Source organism: Chanos chanos, chromosome 8, assembly GCF_902362185.1.
Source record: "Chanos chanos chromosome 8, fChaCha1.1, whole genome shotgun sequence".
Taxonomy (NCBI): domain Eukaryota; kingdom Metazoa; phylum Chordata; class Actinopteri; order Gonorynchiformes; family Chanidae; genus Chanos; species Chanos chanos.
The window spans coordinates 9880022-9904731 of record NC_044502.1 but is presented as its reverse complement, the minus strand read 5'-3'; the positions used below and the strand labels follow the sequence as shown (position 1 = coordinate 9904731).

The following is a 24710-nucleotide window of genomic DNA, read 5'->3' as shown; positions in this document are numbered from 1 at the left end:
CTTCCATGAAAATCAAACCATCAGTGAGCTGTTGTGCTTTGCAGATGGAAGCACTGTCATCATGGAGGTGATTCATGATCAGGATAGAAAATGTATTACCACCAGTTGCAAGAGACCACTCAGGAAAGGCTTTGTATCTACCATGCCCGTAATCAGTAGAGTGAACTATGCCAGGAAAGTGCTCACAACACCAAGTGCCACAGGCACACTCGCCGGCTTATTGAGAGCACGGTGAAAGATGACTTATCCGATCACATTCCTGTCTTCCAAAGGTCTTCAGACCATGTCCTGTTTTCTTTGCACTACTTCACTCACAAACAGGCGTTTTTGGTGTAACGTCTGCACACCAACCATGGTCTCCATCTCTGTGAGCTTCTCAATGGACTGCTAATGATGAGACTACCTGCTAACACTATAGATTGATATTTGTGGTCTGCCGATTTAGAGTTGAACCTCCGCTTTGCCTTAAATCTTGAACCAATGCACATGCATTGGTGTTGAGGAATATGCACGAAGAATATACAGTTAAGCCTAGCTGATGATGTCTTTACCACAGACTTCAGTGCCAACATCACCTTGGCCACCGTTCATCACATCAGTAAAGCCCCAATCAAATATGCCAATATTGCCTTGTGTTCCAAGTCACTGAGATCTCCTCCCTAACTATGGTGGCTAAAATAACAAGCAGTTGAGTCTGGCCAGCTCTTTTTCCCCCATGACCATAAGTATGATGGGATACCAATTGTGTAATTAACAGGAACCACATACACGTTGAAGCACATGGTTTAAATACACTTTGTGTTCATCTCTCAAGTGTTTCCTTCATTTTGGCATTTACCTGTATATCAGTTTCACAGTTTCAGTGCAAGCTCATCTCCTTCTGTATGATACAACACTAAGTCAGCTCCTAAAAGCTCGTCTTTGATCTCCTTTTGCCGTGACGGAGGAAGCATTCCCTTCCAAGCAGGAGCATTTCGTTTCGGCAGATCCCTCCCTCACTCTTTCTGAACCAGTCCTCTGTTGTGTTGATGGTGTGTTGTTTGACTTCCGTCCAATAGGGCGAGTGGTAAGGGGAAAGATATCAGCATCATCAAGTCTCTGAGAGTGCTAAGGGTGTTGCGACCACTCAAGACCATCAAACGCCTGCCCAAACTCAAGGTATTGTTCTCAAAGTGCCTAGAGGAGTCACCACCAGAGGGTAATCTAGCTAGCCATCCTTTATGCTCATCAGTTTGTCCTCTGCTCTCACAGTTTCGCCTGTTCTTAGTCTATTGCCTTAACCTTTTAAACAACAACACCCATAATGTTTCTGTCCACAGTATATTCAATGGTGCAGATGACTTTTCTGCCATATACATACATGTACTTATAATTGTGTCTTCCTTTATATATCATTTAAACTTTGTATGACCTTTACTTCTGGAGGTAATTCAATGGTTCATAAGTCCTTCAGCGGTGATGTCTGTGTTTTCGTGTTATCCTTAGGCTGTGTTCGACTGTGTGGTAAACTCTCTGAAGAACGTGCTGAATATCCTCATCGTGTACATGCTATTCATGTTCATCTTTGCCGTGGTGGCAGTGCAGCTCTTTAAAGGACGTTTCTTCTATTGCACTGATGAATCCAAAGAGTTTGAGCGGGACTGCAGGTCAGACACCACACACTTTTAACTTGACCCAGTAAATATACAGAGGCTCCATAAAAAAATCTATTAAACCTGAGTCTGTGTGTAAATCTGTAAAAAGTTTGCCTCTCTGTAAAAGATAGTCCATAGCGTCCGCATCAAACCTAAAAACTGATTATGTTCCTTGCAACAAACATGTGTATGAACAGTCTGAAAAAACGTGTGTACTCACACACACGTGCACTCAAACAATTGGTTAATTTCCATCCAGTGGCTCACCAGGGCGATGGTTATGAATGATCTCAGTGCACTGATATGTGTTGTGGTATTTTAGGGGTGAATATCTGGTGTATGAACGTGACGATGTAAAAGCTCAGAAGCGGGAGTGGAAGAAGTACGATTTCCACTACGACAACGTGCTTTGGGCCCTGTTAACTCTCTTCACTGTGTCTACTGGAGAGGGGTGGCCGCAGTGAGTCTGCTTCCCTTATTAGATGTACTCTCTCACACACACACACACACTCACACACACACATTCAAACACTCTTACTCGTAGTTCCAATTTTACCACTCCAACTTATGGAAAAATGGACTCACCTATAATATACTGATATACGAAAATTACAGATGTGTAATTACTAATAACTAAGTACAAACTTGGTCACAAAATGATGTTACAACCACAGATGACAGGCTAGCGTATTATTTCTCCATTCTTATGCTGTATTTCCCGAAATGAATTTTGCCTCTCCTCTGCAGGGTGCTAAAACACTCAGTGGATTCCACCTTTGAGAACCAGGGCCCGAGCCCGGGGTACCGGATGGAAATGTCCATCTTTTACGTGGTGTACTTCGTTGTCTTCCCCTTCTTCTTCGTTAACATCTTTGTAGCTCTCATCATCATCACCTTCCAAGAGCAAGGAGACAAGATGATGGAGGACTACAGTCTAGAAAAGAATGAGGTGTGTGCGAGGCACGGAGTTCTAAATGTCTGTATGGTCACATACACCCCTGAATTGTCTCTAATGCTGTTCTCTTTGTCTTACTGCTCATATTCATTTCCGAAAGCAACTCACGTTAGTTTGCAAGTGTGATCTGATCTTCTTCCTCATGGCCCGCATGGTAAAATGAACAACCACAATAGACATCATATCTGTGGTGTCTTAGCCACATTAATTAGGGAAGTAATCAACCTGTCGGCTCTTAAGCTTATCTGTAAGATGAGTTGTGGTGGAGGCCAGTAGGAAATCTGTCATAGTGACTATTGTAAATCTTTGACCTGCTGTCCTTCCACTGACATTTGCCATCACTGCAATCAAACCAACACACCACTGCAGAATTTGTGTGTATGAGATTTACACGTCAACTTTCTCCACATTAAATATTGAACAATTCCAATTTGAGTCAACTTAAATGTTCTTACTCAGATCACATACAGATTGCACAATTTTGAATCAGATTCAGAGTGAACTGTTGCCATTATCAAAAGTTAATTTTACACTGCTCTCTTCACATCTCCAATTTGTGTCAGAAAAATAGAACTGGGTCACTTTCATCTGCAGTGTGACCATAGCCTAAGTGTGTGTAAGTGATCGAACAGTACAACAAAATAGAGGATAGTACCTGTTAATGTCCAGCGCTCTTTGGTGTCTGTACTCAGCTTCTTCCAATCGTTGGCGTCTGTCCTCGAGCGAGACGGCGCGGTCTCTCCGTTAAATTGTTTCTTACAATCCAGCGGTGCAAGAGGAACTATGGGCGTATGTCGGATAGCCGAACGCGCTACCTGGTGTGCTCTTTTCATTTTTAAATCGGAAACGGTGAAACTCGAGCCAGTAATATTATTTTATGTGCTTCTAAAAAGGTAACTGAAAGTCATTTACCTGTCGCCTACCTCAGTGAAGCGAGACCAACTTGCTAATCAGTTAGCTTGGTACATTCGCGAAAGCGCTTATCAAACCAAAATTAGGATTCGTCAAGCTATGTACCAGAAAAAAAAACTTACACATTAGTGTACACAAACAATGAATGAGTTACTTCTAGACAATTTTGAAAATCTCCTCAGACGCGCTTCTCGTTATCTCCCACAACTCTCGCCGTTAGAGGCTCGCACGCGCTGGGTCTCGTAAACATCAGCCAGTCCATATACTGTAGTAAACACGTTTCAGAATAAACATTTTATCTAATAATAAGAATATCCGTGAACTACAATAATTTTTACAGCATGTAACACATATAGTCTATATAAATATACATATTTTAAAATGGGCTACACAGGCAATATGTCGGTAGGATCTGCTTTATTTTTGTAGAAATATCAGAAAACTTCAGTGTACTGAATGTCAGTTAAGAATAGTTTCAAGTACATAGAATTGTTTTATTGAGCTATTTGTGTTGTTTGTTTGTTTGTTTGTTTACAGAGAGCCTGTATAGACTTTGCCATAAATGCGAAGCCTCTAACACGTCACATGCCTCAAAATAAGCAGAGCTTCCAGTACCGAATGTGGCAGTTTGTCGTGTCACCACCATTTGAATATAGCATCATGGCTCTCATTGCACTCAATACCATCGTCCTAATGATGAAGGTACAAAACACACCCACATCATGTGAGATTTGGTACTGCCCATTTATAAATCACATCATACTACATTCAGAGTAATTTAATGCAGTGCGTGCCAAACTTATTATTCAAACGTAGTATTCAGTTATTGTAAAATAAAGGTCACTTCACTAGTATTCATATACAACTTGGATGGAGAATCAGCTGATTTTATTGTCTGTTTTTAAACTGTTTGGAATTGTCTTTCAATCTTGTTTTAGATGTTGTATCCAGTAACATTTTACCATTGTGTGTGTGTGTGTGTGTTTAGTATGACAAAGCACCAGACAGCTATGATAAAGTTCTGAAGAACCTGAACATCGTGTTTACTATACTGTTCTTTATGGAATGTATTCTGAAGATCATTGCCTTTGGTGTACAAGTGAGTTCCCTTCCACCATTACACACACACACACTTACATACATACATATCTATTTTTATGAGGACTGTTACTAATTTAGAGGTTTGTTCTTCTTCAGTCTTCTCATGACCCCATTAAAAAAAAACCTGCCACAGATATACTTCCTGGGTAGCAACACAGTTCCTCGATGCACTTCCTGCCTCTCTGTTTCCATAGTGACAGTACTTTGATTGGCTGACACTTTTTTTTAACTGTCTGCTCTAACTGGTATTGGATAATGTGTGTCTATGTTTACTGCAAATTCACTTGTGATTGGTTAATGCATTCTCTTCTTATTTCCCTGCAGAATTATGTCAGAGATGCTTGGAATATTTTTGATTTTGTCTCTGTTCTCGGAAGCATCATAGACATTTTAGTGACCGAGCTAGGGGTAAGTGCACTCAGAGCTTAATTATGGTAAGAGTTGAGGATGGGTTTGCATCTTCATTTAACTGTAATGTGTGAATGGGTGCACAAATGTGATTATATCCATCTGATTTTCAGAACTGGTTAAAATACTTGCTTTTAGCGTCTGATGGTTTGAAAAGAAAAACATACTTATCTGAAAGAATGCAATCTGACAAGTAATTTCACTCCTGTAAAGACTGTCCAAATCACTAAACATTTCTAGATCATCAGATATTTCTGTACTCTATCTCAAATGTTTGATTAACATAAGTAACATTAAGCCATCTTTCTGTCTCTTTTTCTCTATGATACTATGAGTTTAAAACGGGGGACTGACTTTACTGCTCTCATTCCATAACGTCTCCCCTCTGCCCCCTCTTAAATTCACTCTCGGAAACACACTACTCACACAGTCTAACCTCTGACCTCTGAATATCTGTTAAACACCAGATGCATTTGATTTTAACAGAGCACATCCAAAACACTGGCTCAGGATGAATGATCAGCCATTAAATTGGTCATGTGACCAAACTGATTGTTAATTGAACTTTTTTTTTTTTTTCACAAAAAGCCATTATATTTTCTGTTATTCAGTCTAGTTAAAAAAGTCAGGTTAGTCAGATTCATTGATCTATCTATTTGAGCCTCTCAAAGACTAATCTGTCTACATAACTCTTGCAAAGAAAACCGAATAATGAAAAGGGCACAGTAGTGTAGAGCTTATTCTGTCGGTGACATCAAACACCAGTCAGTCAGTCTCATAAGCACTCAGTATGACTTCATTCAGAAGAAGTGCTGGTAAAGCAATGAGGTTAATTGACCTTGAATGACCCCAGACAGATTGGAGCTTAGATGGATATGGGGGCAGTGAGGTTAATGTCCTCACAGTAGAGCTATTATTCAACAGAAAAACTCTAATTATTGCATCATAATGTTAAATGGTCATTGTCATTGACTTTATCTGTGAAAGAATGTAGATGTTTGTGTATCACTACTTGTCTGTGTACCTGTGTGTATTTTATGCCTGGTTGTGTTTAATGTTCATTATGTCTGTGAGTCTATGATGATGACTGTTTAGTCTCCATGTTGATGTGTGTGTATACATGTGCGTGTGTGTGTATGTGTGTGTGTGTGTGTGTATGTGTATGTATGTGTGTGTGTGTGCGCACGCATGTGTGTGTGTGTGTGTGTGCGCCTGTGTGTGTCTGTATGTGTAGTGACATTGAATGTCCAGGCTGCCTCAGTGTTCACATCCTGCACTGTTTTTATGAGAGTTCACTTTTGAAATGATTTCTCCAAACTTTTAGCAAATAGCGAATTGAGTCTACATAATATTAGCCACCTAATCCCTATTAACAATTTTAAATATGTTAGAATCATAAATGATACACTGTTTATTCCATTATCATCAAGACAAAGCATTATAATATGAAGTTTTTTACACCAAAAATGGCAAATGTGAGCAACTATACAATGGCCGTAATGCACTGTAATTTCCCCATACAAAATCTTTTGTCAGCGTTGGCTATTTTTTCAAATATACTCAGTATGACATGAGATCCTGTGACTGCGGTCTCTGGGTAATGCGTTAAGAATGTAAGATGATTATAAGTCAAAGTAGAGCATTTTTGAGTTGTGTGTTATCAGGGTGTGGTCAGTGAAGCAGCCTTGAAATGAAACAAATACACACATATCTATGTTTGATTAATCAGGCCTTTTGACTGTATCCATAACGATTATTATTCCTGTTTTATCTTTTTACATGCTTTCTTTATTCCTCTGCTTTGTTGGCGCCCCACGCCCCCTACTCTGATAAATCCATCCAATCGAAAAATGCACTATGAAATTGTCATGTTGTCCATCCATGACCTGGTCCATGTGTGTCCATGCCAATCCAATCTCGCGCACTCACTGTAAAACCATTCATCTACTGCACCTACATGTAGAATCTGGTTGGTTTTAGAATTTTTTTCTTTAGCTCTAATGCATCCATTGCCCCCCCCCCCCCCGCCCCCTCCCATGCCTCCTTCTTTCCCCTCCTCCTCTGTGTCCCCATTCTCCTCTTCTTCCTCTTGCTCCTCCTCCTTCTCCTCCCAAACCCTGCCCTTCCTCTGTCATTGCATGAGCTTTCTGTATGGTGAACCAAAGGGTACCTGAGGATTGGATTGCGCCCCTCCCCCCTACCCACCCACTGTTTTTAACTTTATAGAATTCACATTCACGTATATGGTCGGAGAACTGTCAGAAATATGTCACAAATATACTAGGAAAGTACATGACCACACACACACACACACATGCACACACACACACAAAACACCTCTGCATCTTCATAAGCACTTATCTGCTTAGGAGCAAATGTATGACTTCACTTTGGGAATTTAGTGTTAAAAATACTCACTTATACACACACGTGCAGACACACTTACCTAAGCAAAACAGCCTGTCACTTGAAAAGTAGTAACATACGCATACACTTTTACACATTTACGCTCTGCCTAGACAAGTAGTCATGCTATCTCCTGAATGCCATGCACTTTAGGTAGTGTTGCATGATCATAATAGCTTTCTCTCTCTCTCTCTTCCTCTCCCTCTCCCTCTCTCTCTTTCCCCCCTTACCCATTCGCTTGTTCTGCAGTGCTGCTGTAACTTAGCGTGAATGCTAGTGGTGCTGCTCAGTGGAATTCTCTATAGGTTGTGCTGGAAGGTGATGCTCACATACTGCTCCACCGAACAGAGAGACAGAGACAGAGAGAAAGAGAGAGAGAAAGCGAGAGAGAGAGATCACTTATATTTCCTCAACATATCAGAATATCAGATCATTGGTAACAGCCTTAAGAGAGCTGTGCCTGGGAAAAGGAGGAGAAGGCCTATCGCAGTCATCGACGCTTTGAATTCATTTAAAGAGCACTTTGTTTTGACAGTTCTGCCTTCCATTCCAAGGCTAAGATACGGTAAAATTTCATTTAGCAAAGGCTGTTATGAGGGGTAATACTCATACATTACTCAGTTTTAGTAATAGCAAAAAAAAAAAAAAATCATCATGTGATTATGTAACAAAGGCTAAAATTCAGTGTGAATTAGTATGTGAGGTGTAACCAAAACAGCTCAGCCAGTTCCACTGGTCAGGGCTTTCCTGGTTTCTTTAGTCAATGCGTGCGGTCGCTGAGAGCAAAGTAATGCTGAGTTCTGGGCTGCCTTTGTATCTGTGGCTTGCTTGTCCCAAAAGATCAGTGCATTTGAATTTTAAAAAAAGAAAAGAAAAGTATTTGTTTTAACAATATGATTGGATGATGACTGTTAAGATTTTGTAATATAATTTCTTTTAAGACCCTCCTTAATCTTTTTGTTTTTGTTTGAACAGCTTCCTTTCTTTTATTGAGTACATTCAACCCCATTTTGAATTTTGTTCTTTTGATTCAGTTACTTAAACTTATGTTCTTCTCCCTTAATTTTAAAATCTTTAATCTTTGATTTGAATTTTTAATAGATGACCAACAGATGAAAATTTCTTAAGGAACTGATCTATGTTTTACCTTCTCTTCTCTTTACATCATCACTGCACCGCACATCTCTCTCTCTCTCTGTCCCTGTTTTTCTCTTTGTCTCCCTCTCTCTCTCTCCTTCCCTATCTCTCTCTCCTTCCCTCTCTCTACCTCTCTCTGATCATGGTGCTGTTGTAGAATAACTTCATAAACTTGAGTTTCTTGCGGCTCTTCAGAGCTGCTCGACTCATTAAGCTCCTCAGACAGGGAGAGACAATTCGCATCCTGCTCTGGACTTTTGTTCAGTCCTTCAAGGTACAAACACACACACACACAGAGACAGACAAACACACACACACACACGTATACACACACACACACGTACCCCTATACACAAGTTAAGATCTTGTCATAGACACTAACAAATTTTCATCAAAGCACGTACAAATCACACACTGACGCGTAAACATATCGATGAAGGCTTACCGTCTCATCCATGCACTGCTACATCTCTGATTGTGGGGGCCCCTACATAATTATGACTGGACAATCTATGAGTCTAATGTATGTCTTTGTCTCTCCACAGGCTCTGCCTTATGTATGTCTGCTCATTGCTATTCTCTTCTTCATCTACGCCATCATCGGCATGCAGGTGAGTGACTAACAGGCAGCCTTCTCTTTCTCGCCGCTGATTGGCTGCCACGCAATGTGAATTAGTCAGGTCAAAGGAAACATGGAGAACTTTCATGGTTAAATGTATACATGTCTTTTTTGTGTCGGTTTGTTTGTTTTTGCTATACAGTTATAGATGCTCATGGATGAGAATATTGTTGTTGTTTGTATGTGCTTTTAATACTCAGAATAAATGTGAGGTAAATATGTTGTGAAGGCTACTGTTGGCACAGGGTGTTACAATGACAGGACGTCAGTGTTCAAGTGTCATGTTGTGCTCTTGTTGTTTTTCTGTAGTTGTTTGGGAACTTAGCACTGGATGATGACAGCGCCATCAACCCACACAATAACTTCAGGACCTTTATCATGGCTCTAATGCTCCTCTTCAGGTTTACACTCTTACACATGCTTTTATTGCTTTTCTCTCTCTCTCTCTCTCTCTCTCTCTCTCTCTCTCTCTCTCACTCTTTCTCTCTCACTCTCTCTCTCTCTCTCACACACACACACGCATACACTTTCCGTTTCTTCTGTTATATTTTCCCAATTTAATTTTTTTTCCTGTTCTGCTATCTCAGTACACTTCTGTGTGTGTGTGTGCATGTGTGTGTGTGTGTGTGTGTGCATGCGTGCGTGTGTGTGTGTGTGTGTGTGCGTGTGTGTGTTTGTGTGTGTGCGGGTGTGTTTGTGTGTGTGCGTGCGTGTGTTTTTGGATCTATAATAGGAGCGCCACAGGTGAAGCATGGCAGGAGATCATGCTGTCCTGTCTCGGAGGGATGAAGTGCGATCCCGCCAGTAAGAGTGAAGAAAACGAATGTGGCAGCAACTTTGCCTATGCCTACTTTGTTTCTTTCATCTTCCTCTGTTCATTCCTGGTGAGGACACTGTTCTTTATATCCGGGTTTTTTTTTCTTCTTTTGTTCAACTAGCTTTTACTTCACCCATCCTTCATTCCACCCTTCACTCTGCCCCTGGGGACGGTCCAGTCCTATCATTCCTTCAGACCCCTCTCCTCACAGAAATATGAATAAACACATGTCTTAATGTAGTTCATTTTCAGTCAGTCTGAACCAGATATTGTTCATACAATGAAATGAGGCTAAACCTATAGCAGATGTCCTGTCATTGTGTAATGTCACTTTGTTATAATTACCTGCTGTTGATCTGGACCTCACTGGTCACCCTCTCCTCTTTCTTGCTTTGATATCTCATTGTCCAGTCATGATTTATGAGAAACGCTGGGAATTAAGGAGTTGGTGTGTGTGCGTGTGTGTGTGTGTGTTTCAGATGCTAAATCTGTTTGTGGCTGTAATCATGGATAACTTTGAGTATTTGACACGAGACTCATCCATCCTTGGTCCTCACCATCTGGATGAGTATGTGAGGATATGGGCCGAGTACGATCCAGCAGCCTGGTGAGGACGCACACACACACACTCACGCACGCACGCAGGCACGCACACACACACACACACACACACACACACACACATAAACCTAACACTACTGCACATTGAGTGTGTATCCCAACCCACTCTCTCTTCTAGAAAAAGTCCACTCTAACACACTCACACAAACATGTTTATGTAGGCTTCAGTGACATGTACCTTGATTTTTTTTTCTAACCATAGACATATTTAAACATTACCACTGACTCTGCGTACAGCTGAATTATTCCATAATAACTCATTTTTTTTAAGCAAACAAACAAAAAAAAAAAAACAACAACAACAAAAAACAGAACTATGAACTCTCTAACTGAACATCTTCACAACTTCTGTTTGGTCCATTTTTGGTCCAGATGACCTTCAGAACACCCGTCACATGACAGTGAGCACGGTCAGAGCCTCTGAAATGAGTATCTGTCAGTCTGAATACACTGGGGTGGATATATCAGACAGCGAGATTCCACACCCAGATTCACACTGCTGTCTCACTAAAAATCCCTCTCTGTCACCTACCTCCTACCTGTCTTATTACGAACGTGTTAACTGTCTCTAACGTACCGTAGTCCTGCCTCCCTCTCTCTGAGCCCTTTGCATATTCTGTACACTCTGTATGCTAGATCGAACCCCAGTGTGTGCCTCCCCCTAAGTGCTGTTCGACAATGAATGGAACAGAACGAGGAAACTGAAGAGAGTAGAACTAGCGAAGAACTAGACACTCAAAGAGATAGTTATAGGTAGACAAATAGATGTATATAATTAGATGTATAACTTGTACATAATGAGTTTGGAGATGTAAAACCGCACAGTGACAATTCAAAGTCTTAAGAGAGAAGCATAAAGCTAAACAACTTTTGAGGTAACATTGTTGTGAATGTCTGCTAAACAAATTAGTAGTAGTAGTAGTAGTAGTAGTAGTGGTAGTAGTAGTAGTAGTAGTAGTAGTACAGAGTAAAATAGACTTTTGGACTACTTGCACAAATTCTATACATACTTACATTATCTACACAGTAAAAATTCTACAACACAATATTTATACCATTTTTTTGGTCAGTGTGCAGCTATACTTATTACATTGTTACAAGTTAACATTTTGTATTGTATAGTGAATATTAACAATGTATACCTGGACAGAAGTTGAATGTTGGAGTGTAATAATTGAGCAAACACACAAGTATTCATCTTAAGACAAAGCATGGATGGTCAATTTGTAGTTTATGAGTAAATGTGGAGAAAGACAGAGAGAAGGAAACGAAAGAGAATGAGAGAAATGGATAAGTGAGACCATGTGCATGGCAATACTTAAACTCCCAATGACTTAATTCACCCATTTGTCAGCTCAGGTTTGCATGGCAAACATCTCCACAGACGAGCTACGCCAGCTTAACTCTCCTTCCTGCCACTGCATACAAACACGCAAAATACAAACTCATGTATTTTGATTTGTAAATGCACAGATACAGCTGTATGCAGCTAAATTAAGTCATTGAACTTGCCAAAATGAGACTTTATTCTCATAGCGCACGGTCATCCAGGAGTGGACCCTCTCAGTCCATTTCATATCGAGTGGGTTTCAGAGCCATTTTAGAACAGGGAGCCTTCCCAGCATTTTTGACGTAGTCTCTAGAACATTCCTTAGCTTGGAGTCATTGGAACAGCATTGGGAGCCTCACTGGGTATGGTCTGTTATCTGTGATTGGATGTGTGAGCTTTTTTTTTTCTCTTGTTCTCTGTGTTCCTCTCTCCTTCTTTCTCTTTTTCTCTGACTTCCTTCCTGCCTTCTTCCTCTCTCTCTCTCTCTTCTCTCTCTCTTCTCTCTTTCTCTCTCTTTCTGTGTGTACCTCCCCTCTAACCTCCCTGTATTCTTCTTGCAGCGGGCGAATTCATTATAAGGATATGTACAGTTTATTGCGAGTTATCGACCCCCCCCTGGGCTTAGGCAAGAAATGCCCTCATAGGGTGGCCTGCAAGGTTTGGACTCCACTAAACAAAAACCTTAAGCACCTGCTCGCATTGGAGACTGGAATGAATGTTGCTTTTCTTTTTGTTCTTTTTTTCCTTTTCTTAATTTTTTATCTTCCACTGTTCTTTTTTGTTTGTTTATTATTTATTTGTTTATTTATTTTTTATCTCACCATCTCTATCTGCATTCTGATATGACAAACGAGAATGTGCAGGACAATGCAGACACCAACAAAAGCATGAAGTGCACTGAACGCAAAGTCAATATGATTCACTTATTGTATGATTCACGGTTCTTTTTTTTTTTTATGACTGTCAAGCAAGAGCAACAGCAACAACAACGACAAAAAAAAAAAAAAATCAGTCATCTTGTTTTGTTTTTTATGCTTGCTGTCTAACCATGCATTGGCAGAATGGGTCTAGCAGCGTGCATTGTTCTTGTATGGGGGGGGGGTTGGGGGGGTTTGAAGGACAGAAAACTGCATTGACGTGACTGCCATTGTACACAACCAAGCAGCGGCGCTTTTCTTTGCCTGTTTGAAGCCCCACTGCTGTTCTATGAGTCTGTTACACAGTTCCCATAGAACGGTGTGTTTTCTTTTATCTGACTAGGACTAAAAACAACATCCCCTTCTCCCTTTTAACCCCTTCTGTTTCACAAAACAGACCCACGCAGAGTTCCTACGAGCTCTCAAACCCTTCTCCCCCGTTAACAAAGCCAAACCAATAACCTATGTGTTTTTGTTTTCCTTTCTTTCTTCCTTTCTTTCTTTTTTTTTTTCTCTTCCCCGTCCTTTTTCTCCACCCCTGTGTTTCGTACCATGCACCTGTCTCTTTCCGTTTGTGTCGTCCCCCCCCTCACCCTCCCCACCCCCTTTCCTCATGCTTTTGTCCGTTTGTTTGTTTGTCATTTTGTTTATTTGTTTGTTTGTTTGTTTGTTTGTCGCTGTGTCGGGGGCCCCCTGCAGCGGCAGGATCAGTTTCAGTGATATGTATCAGATGCTCAGGCATATGAGCCCACCGCTAGGCCTGGGGAAGAGGTGCCCGGCTCGGGTGGCCTACAAGGTTAGAGGGCTGCCCGTCGGATGGGGCCACGCCAAAAAAAAAAAAAAAAGAAAAAAAAAAGAAAGAAAAAAAAAAGGCTGTCCGTTTTTCTTCTTCTGTTAGTGTTGGTGTGGTGAGCGCTGTATTTCTTCATTGTGGGTCCCTGTAAAAGGTCGTGAGTGAGTGTTAGCCAGCCGACACATCACGTGCCTATCCACAGGAGCGGGGGAACAGAGGAGACCTTGCCAGTCCTTCTGCACCGCACTCACATGAACACACTCATGTGCCCATACACTTCACATACACACCTCACAGTTGAAAGATTATGGTTATGTCAGAAAAGTTTGAGTGATATGAGGATGTAAACCTGTCCCATAGTTGAGTTTAAAAGTAGCTAGAAGTCTCTGGAGAAAACAGATGGATTAAAGTATCAGAGCCATCTTCTTCCAAATTACGTTATTATGTAGGTCTTACAAACAAACTCCATCCGCATCAAATACATTAAAGTGAATGCTTTAATGTGTGCAGCCAATCATTCTGTAAAAATATGTCCACATACAAGCTGTCAGTGGTCTAGTTGTCTGTCTCTATCAGGTGTGACATCTGAAGAGACTGGAACTAGAGCATCATGGGACAGAGCTGCCATGAACACAGACCTGAGTGTGCGTGTACAGAAAGACCGGGAAGGATTTCGTATCTTCTGTCGTCTGCGTCTCTCCCTCCTGTGGATGGCCCTTATTGCAAAGCTTTATACACACACACATTATCCAAAACGAAACGACGTTAGACCAGCTCTCCCAATTGTGATTCTTATAGTTACAGCTATGCCGCAGTAGCTTCTCTCAGCTGTGTAGAAATGACAGATTTAGTTCATATACAGATCAGTAGTTTGAGAATCCATGTGGTTTTTGTCCTTTGTTGCCCCTTTTTTTCTTTCTAGTAAAATCACTCAGAGATTCACTAATGAGCTTTACCACCTGTTCTTTGTTTGTTTGATTCTGTCAATGCAGTTCTGCCCTATTTCTGTTCCCCCTCTCTCTCTCTCTCTCTCACTCTCTCTCTCTCTCTGTATTTCTTTCTCTCTCTGTCTCTCTCCTTCTTTCTTTCTTTCTCTCTCTCTCTCTCTCTCTCTCCCTCCCTCTTTCTCTCTATCTCTGTCATTCTGTCATTCCCTTTTCCAAGAGCGCCCGTTTTCCTCCGATTCACATTCCTCTCCAAAATTCCCACACTTCATCACGTTCTTTCCCCAATCCTCTCTCATATGCTCTCCCTCACTCATCCTCTCCCTCTCCCTCTGGCTCCATCCCTCTATCCAACTCTTCCTCTTCATTAATGCATGTTTTCATCTTTTACCACCCTTTTACCACTCCTCTCGCTCTCCCCCGTATCTAAACTCATCTCTGTTTCTCTTTGTCTCTCTCTAACCCACATTTTGCTCTCTCTCTGTGTTTCTGTGGGGTTGCTTAGTTGCTTACAAGCGACGATATATTGTCGTACTCACTGTAGAGCTGCTACACTGGTCAAGAGTACATTATGAATTTGCCATCAACAAAGGAAGCAGGTTCTCATTTTCTTATCTCTTTTAATATTAACACGAGATAGCCCACAGCTTCTTGATTTGCTTTCTTTTCTTTCGAGGCTCATTGGCTGAAGTAGGAACTTTAAATTCGACACGACTAGCTTTGTAATGTGGTACTTTCTCCATAAACACAATCTTTAATATCTCTTCCTCCTTTCATCTCAGAGTCACCACACCTCCTTCCCTCCCTCCCTCTGTATCACAAACTTTCTAAATCTTTACACTGTAGAGCATACCTCTTTATCTCCCCCCTCTCTCTCTTTCTCTCTTTCTCTCTCTCTCTCTCTCCTTCCCTCTTTCCTCTCAGTCCATATTTACATCACTGTTTCTTCACCTGTCTCTTTTTATTTATCTGTGACATCATCTCATAGGCTTTCCAGTCTTAAGTGAACTAACCACCGTACCCGTGTCCCTAATCTACCCTTACACTTGATCGCTCCAAAAAAAAAAAAAAAAATTAAAAAAAAAAAAAAACAGTCATTTTTCCTTTTGAACCTCTTCTAGGGAATGCCACTTTTTTTTTTATCAGACCCTCTAGATACTGCACCCGTAATGCATTGAGAGATCAGACCATTTGGATTATGGCATTATTCTTAAAATGAAAAAAAAAAGAGCAATTATCACTACCAACAAACCGCCCAAAAAAAAAAAAAGAGGGAAAAATCTAATTGATTAACGCCAAAAAAAGATGATACTCTCTGTGCGCGGCTGCACGGCTGCTCGTCCTGTGAAGGGGGGCGGGGGAGGGGGAGGGGGGGTGCATGCACTGCATGTGGCATGGTAAGTGGGTGGGCGGAAGTGTAAATGTGGGAGAAGTGTGTGTGCGTACGTGTGTGTGTGTGTGCGCGTGTGTGCGTGCGTGCGTGTATGTGTGCGTGCGTGTGTGCGTGTGTTTTGTCGAGAGGGGGTGTCCATTGCATGGTTAACCGTTGCATGGTTTGGAACGATGGCGCCAGCTTGCGCTGAAGTGGTGATTGACGGCTGCGATGCTGAGGGACTGGCCTAAAACACACACTTACATTTTACTCATACACACATGCGCTTCCACACTCTCAGGCTACTGCCACGTCATGCTGCTTGAGTGAGTGCCCCGACTCTCATGTACAAAGGGGTAGATCCGATGAAAGAGAACAGGTACCTAAAAACAGTAGCCTGCCACTGCCGGCTTGTTTTTATGTCTCAGTTCGTTCATTGGTTTCGACTGTCAAACTGAAATGAAAACCTCCAGCAGGCAGAGGGAGCTCTACAGCTGCAGCCTATTTAATGTCCTGAGAAGCCCTGATGACTAACGCCCCAATGCTCTTTGTCTTTAACCTCTGATTCTGAATCAGTTATTTACTCCACTTCAAAACGAGCGTGGTTAGACCTGCAGTAAACAGAACTGATCCTGAATCTGTTGTCAAAGGCAAAGAGTAAGCATAGGAATGATGACTTTAGTGATACTGCCTCTGGGTTATCTGTGAGGGCTCCAATGCACAATGCACTTGGATTTTTAAAAGCAGAGTGTTTTTGTTTTTTTGTCTGTATATGTGATCAGATGTGTGAATGCCAAACCCTGCACTGATACATTTCTAAATTTGATTGGATATCCATTTTGGCTCTGAATGATCATAGCTCTCACAGATGCTTATTAGATATTTCTTAGCTCAGTTTCTGTGATTTCCCTCAGTATCTCTTGACAGCCAGATAGCCAAAATGTCACACCTCCATCTCAATAATCAAAGAAAGTGAGGTTCAAATGGTGTATCTCAAAAAAGGACGAGAGACAAAGGGACAGGAATTAATGATCAGTTTTTGGCTAGCATCCTCCGAGCTTCCTTGGCCCATTCTACTCATACCAAGCGTTTCATTGGAAGAGTGAAGTATATGCCCAGTTTGGACATGCCCATCCTCTCAATTTCACTGATTGGCCTCTCCACAGAGACTGTTGCGCATGGACTTGCCAGTTGCTGATGACAACACCGTGCATTTTAACTCCACCCTCATGGCCTTAATCCGCACGGCCTTGGACATCAAGATTGCCAAGGGTATGGAACACTTTTCTTCCAACCGTTTAAATTCTGTCTCTCTCTCTCTCTCTCTCTCTGTCTCTGTCTCTTTATTTGTCTATATACCTCTTTCCTTTGTCTGTGTAACATAACTTATGAGATTATTGTCTCCTGAGGAAGTTAAGAAATAGCCAAATTAAATTAAATTAAATTGTCCTTTCCTGTCTGATTCCCACTCTTTGCCCTTATTTTACTCTTATGATTTCTGCTGTGGAGAAGGTAGTGTATGATATGGGGTATGTTTGCCTAACCCTGTCTTTTAAACAGATAAGGTTTATTCTATGTTTGAACCAGTCAGAGAGGCAGAGAGACAAAAACAATCATGATGGGGATTGGGTTTTCTAAATGAAAAGATTTTGCTCTAAGAAAGTGTGACGTTTCAATTTCAATGAAATTTAATGACCAAATCTCTGTTTGTGTGTGTGTGTGTGTGTGTGTGTGTTTGTGTGTGCACGCATTTGTGTGTGCGCACGCATGTGTGTGTATGTATGTCTTCTCAATGTTGTTGGTTGGTCAAATTGTTGTTTTTTGTGTTTTTGTAATGTTGTGTATTTCGGTTATATTGTGTCCCCATGCGTTAATATGGCACGACTGTGTGCGTGCATTGTGGGCGTACTTGCGCGTGCATGTGTTTTGGTATACCATGCACACACACACAGGGGGTGCAGACAAACACCAGATGGATGCAGAACTGCGGAAGGAGATGATGGCGATATGGCCCAATCTCTCCCAGAAGAACCTGGACCTGCTGGTCACACCACACAAGTGTAAGTTGCTGACGGGTTTGTGTGTAAAAAAAACAAAAAAAAAACAGTCACCTTTCTCATCAGAGGATCAGCTTCTCTCACCAGAACCACTCATCGCTAAGCGCCCTCTGATCAGGCAACATCCACACAGCCTCCAAATAACTTCCCTGCAACCTTTCCACCCTCACAGTACATAACCCTACCAGCTCACACAACCTCTGACCTATTGACCCCCCACCCCCATCCTTAAACCCACTGTCAGGATGCTTGGTCTGAACCTCGACTTAAGCAGAACAAACACCTGAGTCATCCAATTGCAGCATGGGCATTTCATTTAGAAAAAACAGGGTCACTCTTTTGGTCTTGTTTAGGATGAGCTTACTCACTTCAATTCCATTGAGTTCAATTGGTTTGAATAATGCTTTTCATAATGGACATGGTCACACACAAACCAGCTTTCCAGATGCCAGACCTGATACCCCCAGAGAGCAAGCCCAAGGTGGAAGTGGCAAGAAAAACCTGCTTTAGACTGAGATAGGAAGAAACCTTGAGAGGAACCAAGACTCAGCATGGGGGGGTCCACCCTCCTCTGCCTTGTTCAAGGTGGTTAGACTAATTAATAGCGGTAGTGTAGCGGTTTTGTACCAAAACCAAAAACAGTGGTTCTGTAGTTCTCAGTTAAGTCATATAAAGATAAGAGCAGATTTTTTTTGTTTTCACTTCAGCTCTTGTAAGTGAAGTGTTTTCATTTGTTGTTGTTGTCATTGTTTTTCCCGGACGTGAAGCCAAATCACAGGGATACATATTCATAGTATCAGAGAACATTCCACACTGTGAAGCTTGTACACTCTTTTTTTCACTCCAAGAACATACATTCATATCGTGCGGTGTGCTTTAACTGAACGGACAATTACAATAGCTTTCAAAAGAAAGAGAAACTTCAGTTCTGAGCTGGTTCAATTTTATTTCAACCCAGACCACAATACAAACAGATCCATGGCACAAAGAACAAGGTACACACCAGACCGTGAATAGTTTGAACCATCTGTCACCTGTAATTGATAGAATATTACATAAGAGCATCAGAGAAAATCTATGGAAGTTAATGTCCTTAACTACTAAATACTCACTTACTTCGGACAAGAGGAGACATTTTTATGTCAAGGATTGCCATCAGTTAAGTTGATAGAAGCAAGAAAACACTCTGTTTTGGCAGGAAGCTATCTGAGGTACTATGATTTAAGCAAACAGGCCCATACTGTCAGAATTGAAACTGACAAGAATTTTGCTGCAAATCCAATTCATAATTCATATATTCTTATATACAAATTCTACATATATAGATATAGTCTTAAATATATGTAGATTCATAAGAATATACTTTTAAGGCCCCCTTTGACCATAGCTTTAGTCACCACCTCACTGTAGACCTCCCTCATCTCAAAACACATTAAAGACATTCTCATAGCATCGGAGTCCTTTACCTCTATGACACAGGTAATCACACTTCAAATACTACCCAGACCCTCTCAACCCACTCATTTCATGCCTGTCATCAGAGGGTGCCTTGCTATAGATGGATCCTCTATAGAAGTCTTTTCACTACAGGGTGAAGGAGGGCACAAGGCTGGCTGTGCCTCCAACACAGAGCCAATCAGGCAGCTGGCCCAACCTTTGTAAGCTCAAAGGAACCTGGGCCTGACCTTTAAAGCTTTAGCCTTTTAGTATGTTATGCATGTGTTTCTAAATATAAGAAGTATAGCATTACGGATAAGATTCATTTTACTGTAATTTTATTATCTGTAGCAGATAGTAAGCTTGTCAGAAATGCTGCATTGTGAGAGATGTAGCTATTCGTATTCATATGGCATTAATTGCAATCCTAGCTTCTTTAGAAAGTAGTCTTCATTGCATAAGCCTCATTTCAAGCTAAAATAGAATCACTGTATACATACATTAGTGAAAAATATTTCTTTTTCCTATAGTAATATATTTCATCAGTCTTCACATTATTTAATATCTTATCTGTTGGAGGACCAGAAGCAATTTTACTGTGAAGATACAGACATTTTTCAATTAGTGAAGAGAAAACAGCTGGGTTCTCACCAAAGCTCAAAATTTTTCATCTTTAAATGTTACATGTCTGTGTGTCTCATTCAAACTCTGGATTCCCTTGCAGAGCTTTGAGAAAAATTTGAGCTCAGTAGTGTTTGACAACATTACTCGTCCTAACATTATTTTAGATGAGAAAACTGACTACCTGAATTACACCTTTTCAGCTAAATGACTATTCATAGTGAAATGGCTCTTGAGTCCTCTTAAGGATGGTATATAGTCTAGGAACTTCTATTGCGTAAGATGACCTAGTTGATTTTTTTTTAAATGAAAATTCTGCCTGTGAAAAGACGATCGGCTCTGTGGCGTACTTTAATTGTTGACGTCCAATTGTTCGTAACGTTGTCGTAAGTGTCAGTGAAATGTGTACGTGTTCGTAGTTTTTTTTGTTTTGTTTTGTTTGTGTTTGTCTCTTTGTGTGTGTGGCATGCTTTGTCTCCCACTCCCATTCCCCTCTCGGCTCAGGGTCCCATCTCGCCCCATCTAATCGTGCAGGGTAACTTGTTCCTCCTCTCAGCAGCGACAGACCTGACGGTGGGGAAGATCTACGCAGCCATGATGATCATGGAGTACTACCGCCAGAGCAAGGCGAAAAAACTGCAGGCCCTCCGCGAGGAGCAGGTACCGCCTCAAACCGCAAGTTCCTGCCCTGGCGGGCATGAGCTACCCCTACTGCTAGTAACCCCATAAAAAAAAAGAAGAAGAAGAAGGGGAAAAAAACCCTATGAGTCCAGGGTCAGAGCATGCAAACTTAGCAAAGCTAACTCAGCAAAGCTAGGCTAGTCGCTAACAGGAACTTCAGAGCATGTGAATCTAGGTCTAGGAGGTGATGTGGCTAAGCCAGTTAATGAGTTTATGTGGTCAAGCTGGTTTTATGTGGTTAATTTTGCTATACAAACATTGTTATGATATGCTAAGTACCTCGGGTTTCCCCAAAGCCCTATCCTATCATCTTCTAGCTCTTCCCTGATCCATTTTGCCCTCCTCTGAGTTGTGTTAACAGTATCCCTTCTCCAACCCTGAATCATTTGCTGCCTATCTCTGTTACCTCTCCACCCTTAACACTGAAATAAGAGGAACCTTTTATGGGTAGTTACAATAAGATGTAAACTGGCCAACTGCCAAAATATGACTACAAGGTGAGGCTTCCACGACAGTATTGTCCCAATGCCAGTAATTTCATACCAGTGCTATGGAACGTAAACAGGGAGGGAGAGCTATTTAAGGGCTTCGGAATGGGGATAGGACAAGCTCCTTGTACGTATGATATGATATGATATGAATGCATGAAGGACTTGCAGATATTAGAGATCTGGGTTTTGCAAGGTAAATATGTGATTTGAACATGATATGATGAATGATACAACATGGCCGTTTGTCAGTGTCAGTGCTGTCCCTCTTTATGTCATCTCTTTGAAGAGATAATCCATCCACTGCAGGCATAGAGTCCATAGTTACTGTTGCATATGCTAGACCAAAAAACAACAACAACAACAACAAAACCTATTGACTATTATATATTCCTAGTCCAGAGGTCAGGCTTTTTGACCGAACCTTGTTTTTGGAGAAATCTTCAAAACAGCTATGGAGACACAGCCTGCCTTGGTGAATGGAGTGGTTGTTATGCCTTTGTTGAGTTCTGTGTCTCCATTTCTACCTGACTGCCTTCATTTCACAGCATCTGTGGTTTCATCTAGGCCCTCTCAACATCAGCAGTGATGTTACCATACCTGATAACCACTGTCTCCCCCTCTTTCCTTCTCATGTCTGTCTCGACGTCTGTTCTTCGATCTGAATCTCAGTTCAAATTATGTCTGTGATGGTCAAATTCTTTTCATTTATCTTCATTGCTGTCTTCTTTATCTATCTGTCCCTCTGAGCCTCTCCCTCTGAACTCACCAATCTTTTTTGGGTTTGTTTTTGTTTGTTTGCTTGTTTGTTTGTTTGTTTGTTTGTTTGACCATTGGTCCTCTCTGACAGTTCACACCCTTTTCAGCTATTCTTCATGCTCCTTTCATTTTGTGTCTTTCCATTCAGCTCTTCATCCCTTTGTTCTTCTTGTCTTTCGTCTCTCTCTGCCTTGTTAAACTGACTCTTCAACATGGGTTTAGTTGTCATTAAGTGTTTCTAACATGGAATCTTTTTTCCCTACGTGTGTGTTCCTTGTCTGGACTGTGTGTTCATTGTTGGTTTGTTGGATGTTGAGGTGAGGTTCTTGGTGTAACCGCTTCTTGGGCTCCCTACAGTCTGTATCTTTAAGTGGTCTAAAGTGGTCTGATTGATGGATTACTCAGGTTGAGTGTTGTTACAAGTGTAAACACACAATCTTCTGAGTCCCATTAAGTGAGTGTGTGCTTGTCAGACACATGAGACCTTAGTAAGAAAAAAAAAAAATGCCCGAACGGTTATTACCTTTCATTTACTGGTGGGTTGGATGGAAATGCCTTGAGCCATCGGCACCACTCCAGACAGCACAGCCCCAATGGACGACTCCATTCAGGTTGAATGAGGACACAAGAGGACTACACTACCCAGAATGCCCTCTGACTGACCTCTGCTGTCTGGTAGTTCCACCAGCAGTCTCTTGCACGGTGGCTTGTTTGTGTTACCCCATGTCCCATGAGTGTGTCTGATCCCAGCTGCAGGCCATGTCATATCTCACACAGAACCGAACGCCATTAATGTTTCAGCGCATGGAGCCCTCCCCGAACCAGGAAGGGGGACAGGGGGTTAATGGTGTCCCCGAATTACCCCAGGAACCCGTCAACAGCCTGTGAGTAGAGCTGCTTTTTCCTCTCGTTCATACACATCTTCTGTGCGTTCACTTCGCTCTCTCTCTCTCCACAGCTTTCAGCTTCTCAGTCTCTGGGTGACTCTCAATGTCTCTTTTACTCTCTGTCTGTCCATATCCAGTTTTTTTCTGTACACATCTCTGAGTGTTATTCATCTCCATTCTTCTGGACCCTCCTATTTCCCTCTTTCTCTCCATTTCTTTATATTTCTGCATCAGTACTGTCATTCTTTCTTATCCATATACTTTGATCCCTCGATTTCTTGATCTCATAATCTTTCTCTGTTTCTCAAGTGCATATATTTGTTAACATTCGCATGTGCGTCTGTGGTTTCCAGTGAGATCATGAGAAGATGTCTGATGTGCTTTTGCAGCTCTTTTATGTGCGTGTGTGTACATGTGTGTGCGTGCGTATGTGTGTGTACGTGTGTGTGTGTGTGTGCGCGTGTGTATGCGTGTGTATGTGTGGGTACTGATGACTCTCTCTCGGTCAGACCTCCGGAAGGTGGAATGAGCGAGAGCCAGTCGTGGGTGACGCCTCGAGCCCAAGAGATGTTCCAGAAGTCAGTTCCAGAAAACTGGAACCCAGAGAGACCCTATCCCGACGATCACCATGACAACCGTCACAATCCACAGGTAACACCTGCTCTCACATCAGAAGGGGGACACAAAGCGTTTGCTGCAAACTCTCCACCTACTCCGCAATACCGCTCCCTGCTAATCAACGCAATGTGGACTTAGTGGCACTGACCCAAGCACACACAACAGGAGTCGATATACCCCTCCATCTTTGCTCTAGGTGGTGCTGTTTTCATCTCAGCAGAGTGTGTTTGGCCCCTCTGTGGCCGTGAGGTACCAAGCATTTTACCCTCCAGCTAATCTCAGTCTTCGTGATGGCCCTCCCGCTCTTTGACAGCCGCGTATACGGACGCCTCCTATTCCATCCATAATGTCATAATCCAGGCTACTTCTGTCTCTTTCTCTGTCTTCACCTGTCTTTTAAGTCTCTTTCTTAACCTCTTCCTGTCCAATCCATTTTACATCATGGCCCATTTTTACTGACCTCTCCACACTCAAGCAGACTGCAAAGGGCATCCCAATGCCTCCGCTGCCTCCTCTCTGTCTGTTGGACTGTACCAAGCCCCTCGAGCCTCTCATCTCTTCCTCATTGTAGAAGCTCTGTAGAAGAATTTAGCTGTAAAGCACAACAGTCTTACACTTCTCTGTATTCACCACTAGAGGTCACCGGCAACCCCATTTTTAATTAGTACCACAGCCCTGCACAGAGCCTATAGCTGGACACTCATAAAGTGAGAAAGCATGCTTAGGAGTAGTACAAAGTTCAGACTTCAGGCCATACATCGTGTCCCAGTCTACTTACCGTAGGCTAGCAGTGGTCACGCCCACACTCTCGCTCTGTTTTGCAGACGGTAGAAATGAGAGAGATTGGGCCGGTTGGGGACGGTTACTCGGACACTGAGCCCTTTCACCCAATGGAAGGGCATGGGAGGACCATCTCCATGCCCCGCCTCTCAGCAGACAACCAAGTGAGCTCCTTCATCCTACCATGCCCCCCCCCCCCCCACCCTTTGCCCCTTCCCTGTCTCCCTCCCTCCCCCTCTCCCTCCACTCATGCAGCTCATGTTTTTCTCTGTACTGTCTCATCCTGTCTCTCCCTTAGCCATTAACCTGACAATCCGGTTCGCAACCTTTGACCCCTTGACTCGGGCACCGTCACAGCCACTAAAAGAGACTAAGCTACTCCCCACTTTTAATGGTTGTGTGGTATGCTAACATGC

At 42.1% G+C, this 24710-nt stretch overlaps 1 protein-coding gene across 1 annotated transcript in view; it reads left to right on the top strand.

Moving 5' to 3' along the window:
- The window catches only part of cacna1ab (calcium channel, voltage-dependent, P/Q type, alpha 1A subunit, b), a 100082-nt gene that overhangs the window by 68874 nt on the left and 6498 nt on the right, over positions 1-24710 (top strand). The window contains 19 exon segments of the mRNA XM_030783370.1: positions 1059-1158; positions 1486-1646; positions 1957-2094; positions 2382-2583; positions 4039-4203; positions 4490-4600; positions 4927-5010; positions 8711-8827; positions 9099-9164; positions 9482-9573; positions 9906-10056; positions 10469-10596; positions 12501-12597; positions 17133-17238; positions 17919-18026; positions 20638-20741; positions 22787-22893; positions 23406-23547; positions 24339-24458. Coding sequence (XP_030639230.1) covers positions 1059-1158; positions 1486-1646; positions 1957-2094; positions 2382-2583; positions 4039-4203; positions 4490-4600; positions 4927-5010; positions 8711-8827; positions 9099-9164; positions 9482-9573; positions 9906-10056; positions 10469-10596; positions 12501-12597; positions 17133-17238; positions 17919-18026; positions 20638-20741; positions 22787-22893; positions 23406-23547; positions 24339-24458 — 2299 coding nt within the window.